A 17,468-nucleotide genomic window follows, 5' to 3' on the forward strand; every position below is an offset into this window, starting at 1 on the left:
CGAGCAGTGCTACAGGGCTATGGGAAAAGCAAAAAGAAAAAATATCAGACGTTTTCGAAGTGAGTGCAAACATGGTAAAGGTCGCACACGAATGAGCAGAGAAAGCATTGCTACTGTGCAGTGAATTAATTTTTTTCCTTTCTTGTGGTAAATTGATGTTTATAAATGTAGCTTGTATGGCTAACATAACGATGCTTTGTTTAAAAACACCGGACCAAACTAAACGTGCTAGCGTACGGCTGATTCCCTCACCGCGCAGTCCGATCGATAGGCCACTTTGCCCAGATCCAGTACCATCGGAAGCATTGCAATAAATAAAAACAACACGAAGGAAATCGATAATTAAGAACGTTAATTATGCTCCATTAACGCAATCATTACATGGCAATACATCGTACCGGAAGACATACGGCCGGAGTGTGTGTGTGGCTGTATCGTGAACCGGTTCTTCCTGCCATTATATAGCCAGTGCGGCCGTACAATCGGCCCATCCGGCAGCACATCCATTACAAAACTGGCCGCCAGAAATTAAGCGACTAATGGTGCGAAGAATAAAACGGTTACGGCGTCGATGGCAACGATGCCCGGCTAATGGAAACATAACTTTCAAAACGCCAGGCGTGTTGCAAATGTCGGCAACATGTAATTTAACGGTGTTGAATGCGTTGAGCTGCTTAACTGAAACTGTGTGGGTCTGTGAGACTGTTGCAAGGGGATTCCGCGAAAGGTTTGCGTTTTTCCTAAAAGCGTTTAATTTTACACGGAAATCGCGAAACTGTTCGTTGCCTCTAATGTGATGAAAAGCCTCCGATGAAACATTTCAAGGGCATTGGCTTTTCACTATAACATTTACTATTACAGGAAACATTTGTAACTATTTTAGCTGTTGTTCCTAGAAAACCAAGGGAACGATTCAGTCAGTCTTACGGTAAAAACTCCCTACAATCTTACCTCGTTAAAGCAACTTGTTATCAATTCCCGCGAATACAACGTGTTCGTTATTCGCTTTTAATCCATCAAACAGACTCATCAAACAGTCCAAACTCCGTCAAGAACGTGTCCGAAGTTTGTGTGTGTGTGTGCGTTAAATTTTATGGATATTTCTTTACCAACTGCCGGGCTGCAGCGCCTTGTAATACGTCTGTTGAGCATAAAAGAGCAAAAAACGAACACAAATGCCAAGAAATTGTTCCCGATAGTCCGGCAATCACGCGGGACGAGCGCACTTAAGTTTTATGTCACTTATGCGTCCGTTAATGCACCCGGCCCACCCGAAGTATCTTCTCTAGGTCAACAAAAAACGGGCCGTGACGACCGTGACCCATTCTACCGACACCTCATTCCGTACCCTGCGCACGCAAAGGCGCAACAATTCGCAGCAAATCGGGGAGGGGGATTGGTAGCAAACGTTCACGCTTTAAATTAGCTTCTGGCCGTTTGATGAGCTTGATCGTAAACTGTTTGAAGTCTGTCGTTAAACCTGTCATGACTTTGTGTGCTCAAAAAGAGGAAAAAAAACACACACACATACAGATACAGAAAACAGGTTTCTCAATAACGCTAGCAAAATAGTCCAAATCTTACAGAGCCACGGCGACGCACAACCATTCAATTAGGGCGCACGCTAGCATATTTTATCTTTTACGATCCACCCTCAGGAGGTAAATCAGTTTTTATGCATTTTCGTATGTGACTATCAGCTCAACAACCGCCCGCAAAAGCCACACAAGTGGGGGCGTTTGTGTGTGCGTGTGTGTGCTGTTTGATGGGTGGCGGCGAGTCACTACCGAGTGGCAGAGTGCATCGTAACCGTAACCGTAACCCGAGCCGTGGGACTCATTTCATCTCAAACTGTGGCTTCAGATCGCGATATCGCGTCGAGAATGTGGCTGGCACGACACAAGAAACGACACGAGCGTTCCGCTGCTAAGCCCCAAATGCATGTTTGACAACCGGCCTCCGGGTGGTCGGAGGTTCTTCTAATACCCAATTAGGTTTGATTAGCGCAAAGAGCGTACCACCTTCTTGCCCCCGGGAGCCATCCTTCGGCGAGCCGGAGTCAAAGTGTCCACGTACGGAGTCGGAGTACGGAATTATCCGTCCAGTCTCCATCACACGGTGGCCCGTGGACGGGCCAGTGGATTGCACGAAAAATGGACATCCCGAATTCAATTGGAAATCAACCATCCGTGCCGTTAGCCAGCTAGCCAGGCTGCAACACAAAACAATGCTGCGTCGTTCAGAATTTCAATTAGAAAACAAGCACTTGTCCCAGTGACGGGGCGTGCGCTGTTGGGAGGTCGAAACGGGTGGAAAGGATTTATGAAAATTAATTTAAAATTGTGTACAATCCAGCACGATTCGATGAGCCCGATAAAACCCACGCACAACCGGGTCACCCATTGTGCATGTACTCCTAAATTACACCGTTCTGCTCGTTTCGGTCGGCCGACCGACAGCTGCTTCAGTGTTGTTCAATCTACGCTTCCGGATCGCTTTCCGATTCTAGCTGCAGCTGCAGCCCTGTTTGTCGGCTATCGGATTCGGATCAAGCAGCCGGGGCAGCACTTGGTAACCGATGCGCATTACATTCCATCATGAGGTTGAGGGTACGGTTTTGAAGCGTACGCCGAAATATTTCTCCTGCATCTCCACTACACGGACCGTGTTTGGATACAAGATGGAGCCGCACTATCTAGGCTATAGAGTTTGGAGAAAATCTCCCCCCAACCTAACAATAGCGCTCGGTGATCCTTTACGGTCATTGCTTTTTACGAACCAACTCTTGCTCCCGCTCGTATTTACCCAATCGCCCCGCACTGTCCGAATGCTTTCCAAATCCCTTCCGCAAACGATATCTGAGATGCAGTTGGTCGAAATCGTTGCATCCGGCCGTGAAGCGGGAGGTTTCATGCTGTTCAAACCGTGTGTGTGTGTGGAAGGTGGCTAAACAATCGCCTAAACAATCGGCGTAAAAAGGAGCTCTAGCGGCGTGAAGTTGTTTAGGTAATTTCCTCCCCCCCCCCCCCTTTTCTAAAGCTTCCCCATTCATCGAAGGCAACCCGCTCACGGGAAGGATTGGGAGACTTATCTCGGATTTGGGTGGACCGGTTTTTTTGTTTTGGTTTCATTTAACATTACCGAGCCACCCATCCCAGATGAGCAAGGTGAGATCAGCTCGTCCAGCGTGTGTAGTAAGGAAAACCGGAAAGGAAGCTGGTTGCGTTCCCGGGGTCACACACACACGCCCAACGCGCCTACCAAGTGGCACCACCGGCACCAGCAGAAGCGATGCATATAATCGATTTAATCCCATCCATAATGCATTAAACCATTTGCAATCTGATCAATTATGCAGCTACAGCTACGGCTTCGGTTTGTACGGCTTTCTTTCGCTCGCTTTCCGGGAAGGTGAGCTGGCTGCACGTGCGTGCGCTGCCGGGCCGGGCGGGCGAAGTTCATTAGCAGAAAAGGTTTTAAAGCACTGGGAGCCGCTGACGGTGTGCTGTAGCTCGTGAAGGGAGAAACAGCATTCGGAGCGATTTTTGGAAGCACATTCCACACTTTCTTGAAGCGAGAGAGAATAAAGTAATAATGAACGTTTTAATTATGATCCGGTGTGAGGCAGAAAAGTAAACTGCTGGAGTGGAAACCATTGTAGTTTTCGTATTTTCGCTAAACGAATCTGAAAAACAGAAATAGCCTTTAATTCGTTGCGGGTGAACTCGTCATTCTTGTGAATCATTAACACACAGACACACACACACGAACAACAAATAATCATTAAAATGTGTATTAAATAAATTAGCAGGCTTCAGCATCAATAATTTACACGCGTCAACAACAATGACGTTGACCTGCGATCTGGACTTGTGTGTATGTTTGTGTGTGTATGGCGTGTGTTAACGACGAGGGGCGGAAATCGATTTTCATTTCACTTTAATGTGCGATGATTGAGCGAGCCTTGCGGCTGAAAAGTGGCACCGGCTACAGACAAACATTCATCATTTGCAATTTCAATGCCCTTCAAGTCAATTGCATGCCTGCAGTGTGGGTGTGTGTGTGCCTGGTTCAACAAGTGATTGAGTGGGGAAATTAACAGTAAAGATAAAGTTGCCATGCATCTTCCCCTGTTGTTCGGCCAGGAGGCGAAGAGAGTCGCAGCCGCTGAACAGCTTTTAGCTGAAAAGAAAAATCATTCAATTATTCGATTAGTGCTGCATTCACCGATCTAGCCTTTTGTTGGCGGCGTTGAATCCGATTTGCAGCTTGCGGTGTATTCAATTACAGTGCTCGATGGGGCTCGAATCAATTTAAGTGTCTCATTTCTTTCCCTGTCCGTTGGTCACAGTAACCAAATGATACTTTCCATTCAAATGACAGGTATTGTTTGTAAAGTCACATTACTTTATTAAATCAGACACAATACGATCTTAACAATAGAAACAGTGCGTTGCTAGAAGATACATTGCCTTGTTGTACGTCTATTTGCTAGCAGGACCTTTGACTCTATGGACTGTCCACCTGCGACTGCACTCCCTCGCTGCCCTGTGTTGGTGTTGGTGGGACGATGAGTGCACACTGTTTCGCTTTCTTACCGCAATAAATAACCTCTACGGATGTTGGTCGAGGACTGGGTCTTATCCCTTGGCACCACCGGCTTTTTTCTGTGGATGGAAGCGCAAAGGAAAATAATGAGCATCAAGCACTGTTACGACTGCCCTTTGGGGAAGTCATGTGCCCAATTCGCATACATACCGCTGGCGGCAGCACCTGCATGTCGGAGGCGGTGCAGAGCGACTCAGGATGCAGCCCACCGCGCAGATAGCAGACGCAATCGTTCGTCGTCTCCGTGCGGGACAGCTGGTCGGCCAGCACGGCCGCCACGATCGAGATGTACTGCTTCTTGTCCTTGGGCGTCTTCTGCTGGGCGTAGTTCTGCAGCACGAAGAAGTTGCCGCCGAACCGCTCGACGGCGGACACGGCGACCACATCGTCGTACTTGAGCGACTTCTTCATCTCGGCCGAACCCAGGGTGCGCTTCTTGTCGTTCATGTGGTACACGACGCGCTCGTTAAAGCCTGCAAACACAATGGCGTTATGAGGCGTTTTGAGTGAGTGTTTGAGCGATTTTGAGTGGCTCGTGACGCAAGCTTACCAACAATCGATTTAACCTTCGACTGGTCCTTGGTGTTCGTGAGTCCGACGCTCTTGAGCGGAGCGACCATGTTGAACATGATGCCGCGCGCCTTAACGTTCGCCATGCCCAGTGCGGCGCTCATTGCGCTTCCCTGCAAGTGGCACACAAGTTTAGTTTAGCAGGGAGATTCGCAAAGGAGATTCACATACAGAAGGTCACACTTACCGGTTGAGCGATTTCGAACGAATCGGAACGGAAGACCAGCACCGACTTGCTGGCGGAGGCACGGAACGGATAGCTGAAGGCACGGCGCAGCGCGTACACCTCGGTCGTAGCGCCCAAGTTCTCGCGCGACTGCTCGCCCATCTTCTGCAGCAGCTGCAGGAACGCGTCCACCGACTCGATGCCCGTCACCAGCCCGCGGCACTGCTTCGGTCCGCTGCTGACGTCGGCCTGGCCGAGCTTGCCCGTGTAGTCCAGCTTGCCGCCGTTCGAGAACAGGCTCGTGTACTTGTCCGTCTTGCTGTAGCCGATCACCGCAACGTTCACGTCGCTGATGCCCGTCGCCTTCAGCTCCTTGCGCAGATCGTTGATCGTGGACTGCACCAGCTCGCCGAGCAGCGTGCCGAGCGACGTGTCGACCACCACCACCACGTCGGCCTTCTTCTGCGGCGCCTTCACCGAGTACCAGTCGCCCAGGTCGACCGAGCGGCCCTCGTCGGTGGAGCACTTCTCGCACTGGCCGGGCAGGACGGTCGGGATGCCGTACAGCGTGCAGGCGGACACGTACAGCCGGGCAATGCCGCAGGCGGCCTCGTCCGCCTTCTCGCCCGCATCGTGCGCCGCATGGTTGCATGCCTCCTTGTAGCCGGTCTGGTCGCGCAGGTACGAGCACAGCTTCAGGGACGACTCCGAGCCGAAGAACTTGGCACAGGTCGGGTTGGAGTGGTCGTGCGAACCGTGGCCGTGGTCGGCGACCGCCGCACACGCCTGGCTCGTCTTGTAGCTGTTCGCAAAGTCCGTCGACGCCTCGGTGATCTTGCCGTTCGGCACCGCCAGATCGTCGTACGGCTCGTAGTTGCCGTTGCCGAGCAGACCGCGCAGCCGCCCGAAGTAGAACCCGGACACGAAGAAGTGACAGATCTTCAGGTCGGTCGTGCACATCACCTGCGCACCGTACTTGGTGCCGACCGTGACCGTGTAGTACTTGCGGAACACGTACACATCCTTCTGGTGGATGGGCAGATCCGTCTCCTTGCCGTTGTACTTCACCACCGCCTTGGCGGTCAGCTCGACCGTCGAGTCCTTGTCCACGAGCGTCACCGACTTCAGACGTCCGCCGTCCATGTCCGCCACGATGCTGAAGTTACCGTCGACCAGGTCGGACGCGAGCAGGTACGAGCAGCTGCCCGCGAACGTGAAGTGCTTGTCGTCGAACGTGAAGAAGTGGCCACCGTCGCCGAGCTGGGCGTGCATGTGGAACATCGGCACGCGCGCGAACGGATTGAACGCGTACAGGCGCAGCTGGTGGATCAGGTCGCGCACCGAGTAGAACTTCTCGTTGCGCACAAAGTTCCACGGGCTGAACTGGATGCTCGACACGTACGGCAGGAACTTGAAGGTGACGAACGAGGTGAAGCTGTCGCTGCCGAACGTCGGCTCGGACAGCTGCACGTTCACGCCCGCGATCAGGCGCTCCACCGCCTGGTTCAGCACCTTGACGAGGCTCACGAACAGCGTCTTCAGCTCCTCCACATCGTTGACCGGCTTGTTGTCCAGCTTGCTGGTGATGTACTTGTTGATCGCGGTCGTCAGCTCGGTCACCTCCGGCATCGGGTAGACCGCCTCGACCAGCGACAGAAGCTCCTTCAGCAGCTGGTACGCGTACCGGTCGAACCCGTCGAAGTACTCCTTGAACGTTTCCTTCACCGCCTTGAACTCGTCGAACGTGTCGAAGTACTCCTGCACCAGCTTGTACAGCTCCTTCAGCTCCTTCTCCAGCACCTGGACGGCCTTGCTGAACGTTTGCGCGAACGTGCGGAACAGCTCCGACACGTTCGTGGCGATCTTGTTGAAGTCCTCCTCGAACACCTTCAGCGCCTTGACGGTGCGCTCGAACACGGCCACCACCAGCTTGACCGTCTCCTCGTACACGTTGAAGAAGATCGCCTCCACCTTGGTGGACAGCTCCTTCAGCGCCGGCAGCACCTTCGTGTTGAACGTTTCCATCAGCTGGGCGACGACGTCGTTCACCAGCGCGGACATCTTGCGGAAGCTTTCCACGTACACCTGCGACAGCTGGCCGAACACTTCGCTCACCTGCTGGAAGATCTTGGTGGCGGCCTTCACGAACTCGGCCAGGGCCGGATCGCTCATGATGTCCTCCTGCAGCTTCTGCAGCTGCTTGGCGTAGCTTTCCTGGAACTTGCCGAACTCGGGCAGCGCGCTCACCAGGTTCGTCGACAGCTTGTTCAGCTCCTCGGCCAGCTTGGCGTAGCGCTGGCTGACGTCCGCCCGCGTCACCTCGAAGTCTGCGTTCAGCTGGTTCTTGAGCGACACCAGGAAGGCCTTCGCGTTCGCCTCGTCCACCTTGTACTCGGTCGACAGGAAGTGGCTGGCGTCCAGCGTTACCTTCGCGTTCAGCAGTGGCTTACCCTCGCCCATCACCTTCAGCACCATCGCCTTGTCCACGCCGAACGTACCGTCCGCGCTGAAGAACTGGTCCTGCTTGAAGGCAAACTTGGCCGACGACAGACCGTTCAGCTGCGACTCGAACACCACCGGCCGGTTGGGCATGAACTTGAAGGTGGAGGTGAGGTCGCCGCGGTACTTCTTCGCGTCGTACGTGCCGTGCGCGCGGACAAAGTCGTCCCCGAAGCGGGTCAGCAGGAAGTCGAACGATTCCGGACTGCCGAAGAAGTACGAGCCGAACGTGTAGCCCTCGAACGGCAGCGTGAGCGAACCGGCCGCACTGGCCTGGCGGGTTGCGAGCGACATGGCCGAGTGGCCGCTGAAGCCACATTTCAGCCCCAGGCCCTTGCTTGACACGCTTGCCTCGGTCGTGATGTTGAAGCCCTTGTACGACTGGTCGCTGTTGGCGTAGCGCACCTTGGCCACGATCTTGTCGCCGGCCTTCTTGAACACGTCAAACTCAACCGATCCGTCCGCCGTCTGCTTGTCCCCGTCGAGCGTACCCTTGGCCCGGATGGCCAGCGCCTTGATCGTCGGATGCGAGAACGTCAGCGCACCGTTCGCACTGACGCCGGTCGAGCCGAGCATCTTTGTTTCGCCGCGCACCGCGAACGTGGCCTTGTTGTCCGGCTCGTTCTTCTTGTCCAGATAGAACGACACGCTGCCGTCGAACGGTCCGAACTTGTCCTTGGGCAGGTTCAGCACACCCTCCACGGCGACCGTGCGCGTCGGCAGAATTAGGCTCGCTCCGGCCGAGGTCGGATGCACGTAGAACAGGTACTGGTACTTCGGCTGGTTCTTCTCCTTCAGCTGCACGTCCGTGGTGTGGTCGAACTTCAGCCCGTTGGCGCTCGTCTTGGCCGACAGGCCGAACTCGTGCTCGTAGCCCATCTGCTGCACCTCCACCGACACCAGCGCCTCGTGCTTGAACGCACCAGCCGCGCGCTCCAGCTTCGAGAGCAGCTCCAGCTTGGTGCACTTCTTCTTCTCGTCGCACACGCTCGTCTTTACGCGGAAATCGTTCGGCTGGACGCGGGACTCGTGCAGCACGGTGAACTTGCCCACCGAGGCCGTCAGCGTGGCCGACATGCCCGACTCGGACAGCTTCTCGCGGATCAGCTTGAAGGTGGCGGTCTGCTGCTTGTCGTACAGCTTCACATTGCCCTGGCCCTCGATGACCATCGCCTTGCCCTGCTCCTTCACCGAGTAGTCGGCAAAGCCGCTCAGTATATCCTTGCCACCCTCGGACGCGCGGAAGTTAACGCCCTTGCCGCTCGAGCCCGGCTTCGCGTTCACCTCCACCGAGAACTTGTTCGTGTTCAGCATCGGCGCATCGCCGTACAGCTTCACGTAGAACGTCTGGTAGCTGTCAAAGTTGGCCTCCACGTTCGCTTCCATGTCGAAGTTGGCCAGGTTCTGCACCTTGGCGTCCGCCTTGAATGCGCTGTGGCCGAGCGCCTTGTAGCTGCCCGACACCTTCACCGTCTTGCCCGGATAGCCGAGCGTAAAGTCAACGGACGGGTTCGTCTCCGACACGACCACCGCGTTCTCCACGCTGAACTTCTTGTCGTCGGCCGTCAGCTGCAGCTTCGTGTTGTACGCACTGTCGCTCGACTTGGCGTGCTTGAAGGTCAGGTCGACGCTGCGCACGTTCTCGAACTCCGACTTGAGCGTCGCGTGCACCTGGATATCGTCCATCGACGGGGCCTTGGCGGTGCCGGTGAACTCAAAGTTCTTGCCCGCGCCGTACGACACCTTCAGGGCGCCGTTCGTCTGGAACGGTCCCTCCTCCTTCGCGTCGTACGTGTACGACCCTTCGGCCGCGATCGGGTCCACGTTCGGGAGGTTCAGGTTCAGCTTTCCATTGCCACGGTTGTAGTTGCCCTTGGCCTGCGTCGACACCGCCGCACTCTTGCCGTTGAAGTCGACCGATCCGCTGTAGTCGAGCTCGTACACACCGTCGTCCGACTCTGGCTGCAGGTACTTGCCGCTGGACGATACGCCCACCTTGTACGATGGCGCGCCCACGTCAACCTTCAGCTCGTGGGTGGCCGGCTTGCCGTGCCCGCCGGTGTGGTAGCCACCGACCAGTGCAGCCGTAAAGTCCGCCCCGTACTTGCCATCGACGTGGTACTTGGCGTGATGCTCACAGTACTCATCGACGACCACGCTCAGTTCCGTCACCTGGGGAAGCAAGCTGCCCGAAACCTTCAAGCTACCGGCGGCCGACTTGTAGCTACCAGCCGGCGCATGCTTCAGCGTCACGTCCAGCACCACATCCTTGCCTTCGAGATCGGAGTACTTCACGTTGTGCACCGCGTCGAAGAACTTCGTCTTCACGTCCATATCCTTCAGCTCGCCGGCCCACTCGACCGAGCGCTTCTTGCCACCGGGCTGCTTGTCGTACACGCTGGCCGCCATCTTACCCGAGCGCTTCTCGTCCTTGGTCGAGGCATCGCGCAGGAACTCGCCGCCGAACTGGCGTCCGGTCGGGAGCAGCAGGGTGACCTTGACGTTAAACTTGCCATCGACCGGTTTCGGGTTGCCCTGGCTCTGTACGTTCAGCTCGTACTTCTCCGAGAACACCTCCACCTTGTTCTTGCTGTCGAAGCTGGTCTGGGTGACCTTGTTCTTGGTTTCGAAGCGTACTTTCTTGCTGTTGTCCTTCTCAAAGTCGTAGTAGAAATCGGCAGCCACATCGTACACCGGTGCGTTCACCTTGAACTTGCTGTCCAGCTTGACCTTGCGGTCCTGCTTGACGAACGTGACCAAGGCAAACAGCTCACCCTGACCCTTGGCCGACTTTAGCTCACCATTTCCGTTGAAGAAGTCCTTCACCACAAACTGTTGGGAGAGTCAATGAAATGTGTGGCGTAAGAAAAACTGAATCACGTTGGGGGTTGTTTGCGGAGACTTACCGTGAATTTGCCGTTCGGATCCTGTCCACGCTCTAGCTTGAAGTCGTACGTAGCGAACTCTTCCTTATCCACCAGCACCTTGGCGTTGGAGAGGACGTTCGCGGCCGAGAACTGAACTGTCATAGAAAGCCTGAACAACACAACCAAATCAGTGATATCATTGCCCTGCCAATAATCGTTGCGTGTCCTACTCACTTGTAAGGAGAAGCCTTCTCGACAGCGATGAGAGATCCCTCGAGGTTCAGCTCACCATCCTGGCTGGTGAAGCGGTTCGTGACGGCACCGTTCAGCTCAAACTTGGTACCGGTGCTGGCCGTCAGCTTGTTGCTGAAGCGGCTCTTGTTGGCCTCCACGATGCGCTTGGAGAAGAACTTGAAGAAGTGCTTGTTGAGCGAACCGCCCAGCTGCACGTCGTAATCCCCGGGCGTCTTCTCGTTGTACTTCGCATCCACGTTCGCCGCAATCTTGTACTTGTCGTACCCGTACTCACCGTCCAGGTAGAACTTGTTCTTGTTCGTGGCAAAGTCCAGTCGGATCAGCTGCTTCGGCAGCTGCAGCTTGTTCTCCAGCTTCAGCGACTCCAGTCCCTGCGTCTCGGGCTTGAGCTCAAACTCAGCGTACTGGCTCAGCTCGTACTTGTTCGAGGGATTGTTAAAGTCCTTGCCGCTGGCGAACGAGAACAGGTTCTTGAACGAGTTGTCCGTGTACGCCACCTCCAGGTTGACCTTGAAGTTTTTGTTCGCATCGCTCGGCGTCTTCTTCTCCAGATCGAGCTTGACGTGCTTCAGATCAAAGTCCAGATGGCCCACCACGTTGTTCTTCACGTCACCGACGTTCACGTCCACGTTGGCATCGAAGCTACGCTCGCCGTTCGACACGACGTGCCCGTTGATGGTCGTCTTCGGGGCGTACGGGCTGGTCCACTCGATGTTCTCCAGGTTGTACTTGCGCTTGCCGCCATCCAGGCTCTCCACCACGATCTTGCCGGTCGTCTGCACAAACTTCGACACCTGGGCGTCGCCGTTCGGCGAGCGGATGGTGAAGATCGGCACGTACTCATCGCGCCCACCGGACGCGCCCTTCTGGAAGCCAATCTTGGCCAGGTACTCCTCCACGCCATTGTGCGCAACGGCGTACAGGGCCACCTCCTTGTCGTTGTTGTTCACTCCCAGCTTGAAGTCGACGTTGCGGATCGGCGACTCGAGCGTCGCCTTCACGTACAGCTCGCCGGCGGTCACACCCTCCAGCCGCAGGTTCGTCAGACGCTTCGTCTGCGAGCCGGGGGTATCGAAGCTGAGGGACAGCTGCAGGTGCTGCGGGTTCGAGTTGTCGAACTTGCCCGAGAAGTGGAACTTCGGCTCCACCTCCAGGTACACCTCGAACAGCTCCTCCTGGTCGACCTTGTGTGCGGCGCACACCGTCACACCGATCACGCTGTACAGATTGTCGAAGCACTCGCTGAACTTCGAGCCAAAGTCTTGGCGTTTGGCGGGCAGCGTAATCAGCTGGTTGCCCCGTTCGCGCGTAATGATCACCTCGCGGAAGTTGACCGACACGAGCTCCTGCTTGCCCTGGAGCGCGTCGACCGTCAGATCGTAGGCGGTGGCATCGTGCAGCGCAAACTTGACGGCCGCACCGCCCGACGAGTGGCCCGACACGGCCACCTGCATGCCCGTCATCACGTTGAACGCGTCCACGCTCATCGTTCCGGTCACCTCGAAGCTGCCGCTTGGCTGGAACTTCGTGTTGAACTTGGCGTTGCTGTAGTCCTTCACCAGGCTCTTGACGTCCAGCTCGAGAGCGGCATCGACACGCGCCACACCGGCACCCTGCGCCGACAGCTTCAGTGGCAGACCGAGAGCGGTAGTGTACACCAGATCCGTGTCCAGGAACAGGGCATGGTGCTCGAACGTGTGCTCGAACTTCTTGGCCCCTTCGATCATCTTGTCGAAGCATTCCAGCGCTTTGTCGAGGAACTGCTCCGGATCGGTCGGCACGTTCTCGCCCGTGCTGAGGAAGAACAGCTCCGAGCCGAACACCTTCATCGTAACGTCCAGGTTGAAGTCCTTCAGCGCGTCATTGTGCAGATCGACGGTGCGGGCCAGCGCACGGATGTCCTCGCGAATGCCGCGGCGGAAGCGCTCCTTTGCCTTGCCGGACAGCTTCTGGTACTGTTCGGCCAGGAGATCGTACGCCGCCTGCATGTCCATGCCGGAGAAGAAGCCCTTCGGTCCGAAATAATGTTCCACCAACCGTTCCAGATTGTCCTGGCGTCCCTCGAGCTCGAACACGTTCAGTCCATTGCCAAACAGTTCGGCCGTAAAGTTCAGTCCAACCGACTTCGGCAGGAAGCTCTTCTGCGAGTAGATCACGCTCGTCTCGGCACTGGCGCCGACACCGAGCGACTCAACGGCGTACGAGAACTCCCGGTTGAACGAGTAGCGGCGCACGTCGAACGGGAACTTGTTGGAGGTGCGGATCTTGCCAAAGTGCTGCCGGGCAGCGTCCCGTGTCGGATCGACCGACGCCCGCAGGCTGGCCAGATGCGACGTGATGAACGAGCCGACCTGGTAAACCTTCTCCGAGTCCAGCAGTGCCTTCAGCTCGTTGGCAACGTTCGCCGATGGGCACTCGACCAGCGACAGGTACGCGTGGATGCGAATCTCCGAGTCTTCGTTCGTGTCCTTCAGCGTGCTGAGCGCCGCGTTGACGATCTTCTTGTTGCAGGAAGCGGCCGGGTAGGCTTGCAGGGCAGCCACGCGCACACGCGACGACGCATCGGGACCGGCGCACTGGATCACCTTATCGAGCAGCGGGGCGACCAGATTGTCGGAGTTGCGGACACCCTTCAGCACCGCCACGATCACGTCCTCCTGGGCGCGCGACGTCGACTGGCATTTGCCCAGCTTAGCGCCGAACTTGTTCGAGATTTCCTTCACATCCGACGACTGGCAGCCGTGCTTCTGGCAGTACTTGCTGACCAGCGAACCCACGCTCAGGTACGCCTCGCGGGGCGGATTGCCGTCCAGCAGCTTGTTGACTGCCTTCAGCGCATCCTGCGTCATCGACTGTACCAGCGTGAGCGAAACGAAGGCGAGCTTCTGCTCCTGAGCACCGGTCAGCTCCTTGTTCTTGTACAGCTGCGTGATGGCTTCGACCGCATCGCCCGTGCCCACGCGGAACAGCGCGTCCAGGTACACCTTGCGCGCGAGCGACTTGTTCGAGTGTACGCTGCCCGCCTTCACCTGGTTGTACAGCGTCAGCAGGTCCTCCTTCTTCGAGTAGCGCATCAGCTGGATCAGCTCCACGAACAGGTTGGCCGTCTTCTTGCCCACGTTGCCGTTCGTGTACGATTCGACGGTCGATTTCAGCTCCTGCTTGATGACGGCCAGATTGCCGGCCGGCTGCTGGTCGGGATTTTCGAAGATGATCGTGCGCGGCTCGCTCGCACCGGCGAGGGCCGGCGCAGCACCCGCCTTGTTGCCGGTGAGCGTCAGCTTCGTCGTTACCTTCGCGGTCACGCCAACCTTGTCCTTCAGGTAGGGCAGATACTGGTACTCCTCCGACAGCTTGACCGCCGACAGCAGACCACCCTTGATCGTTTGCTGGGCATTGTACGAGCTTTGCAGCAGCGGCGTCGACTTGATGCCGGCCTTGCTGTTGACGATGCGGGTCACGAAGCTGTTCGAGAGCGATTCGCGGTAGGCACAGTTGCCCAGGTCGCGCACCTTCTCCACGACGGTCGCATCGCCGGACGGGTAGCTCGAGAAGGACGTCTGGCACACGCCGAACACGTCCGTCTCGGTGCTCTTCTCCTGCGCGACCTGGAACAGCGAAATCAAACCACGCTTCACGTTCAGCGAAAAGTCCGTATCGTCCGCTTCGGTACAGATCTCGGGCAGCAGCTCATCGTTCGACAACGTGAACTGGACCGGCTTGCTGATGTCGGCCCCGAACGGCGTCTTCTTGCCGTCCGGTGCGTACGAGGTCAGCGAGACCACCTTCAGCGTGTACTGGCAGTTGTCGCCGGCGTACACCTCCACCTTGCCGTCGACCTTCAGCGTGGTCTGCTTGTTCTCCTTGTCCGACTGCTGAAGCTGCACATAGCTGTCCACATCATACTGATATACGAAGCCGGGCTTGAACGTGTACTTGCTGGATTTGTTAGCTGTAGTGAGGAGGAGCAGGAAGCAGGAGAAACATTGCCGTTAGTAATTGCCCGTAAACCCAGTCAGCCATCGATCGGTATCATCCGCGGCGTGCTAAATACTTACGTGCTGGGCATCCCGATTTGCACGATGCTGAGGGTCCAAGAGGGAAGGCGTAGAAAAGAAGCAAGCATAGAAGCAAATGATTAGTACGAGCGTAACCGTCCACATGTTGCATAATCTGCTGGCAGTCTGTTGACCTATTCCGGCTGATAGCGAGTGGCGGAGCACTTGCGACTGCTTACTATCAGCTTTATTTTTCGTACTGACCCACGTGAACCCCGGGGTGTCGGGAGGGCATCTACAAGCGACAGCTTCGATTATCGTGAAAGTGCACACTCAGTGTTGTTGATAAGGGAAGTGGCAAAGCCGCATGCTAAACGCGGCACCGCAGACACTAGAACCGCCCATGCCCGCTGCACACATTGTACGTCCGCTTTGAAGCCTTGCTCCTGAACTTGACATTGATCGAGAATGGTGGCCTACCAAGGCTGCCAACTAGGCATCTGCTTATCAGTCATTCACCGGTGAAAAGGCATTGGCTTCAATGCATCCACGAGTTTCTAGAATCGTGTTCGATCATGTGTCCGATAGAGCATTAGGAGGGTATGACATCTTGAAACTTTCCTTTTTGTACTTAGTTAAAACTATTTTGCAAACTAATTTGGAGTTCAGGCCTCCTTCTTTTTGTGTACTATTCTTCCCGAGAAAACTTCAACATTCCAGATGGTTCCGGAGGCTAGAATGATCCAATCTCTAGCTTCTCAAATTGTTGTTGGTAAATGATCACAACATGTCAATTCTACATTCTTTCTAGAAAAGACCACCAAGTAGGTACACCTGCTTGCTAGAAGCTCTCTCAGTTTGTAGTTAGCTGCAGTATCTAAATATTTACATTCCTGACACACGGCTCTATCAGAATGCTTCAATCTTTCGAAAACACAGTGCCACACGAAATGCGTCATTCTGTACAGCCCAGCAATAGACACATCCCTTCAGTTATTTGCTCCGTTTCAACGATTCAGCGTTCTAGAACGCTCGGTGTGCTGGGTGCAAACTGTCAGAATGTCGCCGAACTGCGACTTGCCCTACACGCCCGCCGGAACTTCTCCTGACTTCCGTGAGAACATCAACAACAACCTCATTGGTTAAGCTAATTAAATTCATTGAAAAGTATGAAAACAAAGGCCAGTGCGTTGGTTGCTGCCACTGCCGCCACCACCGCCATTGTCAATCTTCATTAGAAACACACAGGCGCTGGGGATAAGGGGATTATCCCAAAATTTGTATGCCATGCTGAGTTGTTTGCTTCGCCCCAAGAAGATCTAGGAAAGACCAGTATCAATGCGGGTAAAGTGATAAAAAGGTTCTTTTTTTTCTCAGATTATATCTTGTTTTCGTGATACCAAAACAACACGACCTGCGCTGTTCACCACCTGCGCTGTTCAACAACTGAGCAACACTTCTCACCCTATTCCCGAGCGTGCAGCATTGACGATCCGTACATGCGGGACGTCATCAAATTGCCTATTACAATTTATTGTCTAAATTATCTCAACTGGTTTATGGGTACCGCCGGACACAGCAGCCACTTGTTTCTTGCGCTTTGCTGTACTAATCGACACCCTCGGCAGCAATGTTAGCATCACCAACAACGTGTGGATGCTCCAACGCTGAGAACCTTCGCTATCTCTTCCATCCCTGACGATATTTCACGCGTAATGTATAGGAACATACCTGCAGACACACTTTGGATCAGCACTAGCGACACCAGGAAGCTCCAGAGCAGCCTCCTTCCACCGAGGACCCACATCGTTCCGTGTCGTGTCCGTGCACTCTCACGCACTAAACCACACTTTCCACACTCAGGAAATGTTCACTAAACCTTACAGTTCAACATGGAATTTAACCGCGGGGGGTGTGGACGAAAAAGATGAAACCGTTCTCTCCAACACTGCAGAGAAGACGGTTCACTCTTTACCGATCGGGCACTACGTACGTCACACAGCGGCTCGTCTGTCGTCACCAGCGATCCCGGGCGGGCCTCAGGACGGGAATAACGGATCCCGGCCACGGGTGCCTACTTTTATAGAATTTCCACACACACGCACGTACACATACACACAGCAATACAAACACTGCATTTGGGGTTGGAACGGGGGTTCACATCAGCGAACGGTGCTGATAAGGGGTTTGGAGAGCGTTTTGGGACCGATCGGTGGACGGTGCTGGAAGCAGCCGGGATCGCGATCACCGAAATGGACACCAACACACCGGCGAGCGGCAAGCGATACCACAGTTGGTCACCTCTGTTCTGCTCTGCTCTCTTTCTCTTTCGCTTATGATCCAGTGGCTGCCGGATTGCCGGTTGAGGGCTGGGGTGGAGAGGACCTCAATTGAAGTTCTCTGTAGATCGGCGGTAAACATGCTGCCGAACACAGAGATGCCTCCGCAAAGGGGATGGGTTGGTGTTGGTGTATAATCAATGGGGTGCAATGTTTGCACTTGGAC

The 17,468-nt window shown here is 55.2% G+C and overlaps 1 protein-coding gene across 1 annotated transcript; it reads right to left on the reverse strand.

The window, feature by feature from the left end:
- Positions 1–4,384: 4,384 nt before the first annotated feature.
- LOC121590338 (apolipophorins) lies at positions 4,385–17,028 on the reverse strand. The gene is made up of 8 exons (XM_041909911.1): positions 16,695–17,028; positions 15,024–15,050; positions 10,945–14,917; positions 10,750–10,879; positions 5,366–10,675; positions 5,159–5,291; positions 4,759–5,081; positions 4,385–4,667 (listed from the first exon to the last, which is right to left on the reverse strand). Exons 1-8 carry the CDS (start codon positions 16,768–16,770, stop codon positions 4,641–4,643), a joined length of 9,999 nt encoding a protein of 3,332 aa, XP_041765845.1. The 5' UTR covers positions 16,771–17,028; the 3' UTR covers positions 4,385–4,640.
- Between the last annotated feature and the right edge of the window lie 440 nt (positions 17,029–17,468).

This window comes from Anopheles merus, chromosome 2R (assembly GCF_017562075.2).
Source record: "Anopheles merus strain MAF chromosome 2R, AmerM5.1, whole genome shotgun sequence".
Taxonomy (NCBI): domain Eukaryota; kingdom Metazoa; phylum Arthropoda; class Insecta; order Diptera; family Culicidae; genus Anopheles; species Anopheles merus.

Coding starts and splice junctions, on each gene's coding strand:
- LOC121590338 (XM_041909911.1), bottom strand. CDS start 16,770: ATGTGGGTCCTCGGTGGAAGGAGGCTGCTCTGGAGCTTCCTGGTGTCG. Junction 10,676..10,749: donor ATCCGAACGGCAAATTCACG/GTAAGTCTCCGC, acceptor CTCTCCCAACAG/TTTGTGGTGAAGGACTTCTT. Junction 5,292..5,365: donor CGTTCGAAATCGCTCAACCG/GTAAGTGTGACC, acceptor TGCCACTTGCAG/GGAAGCGCAATGAGCGCCGC.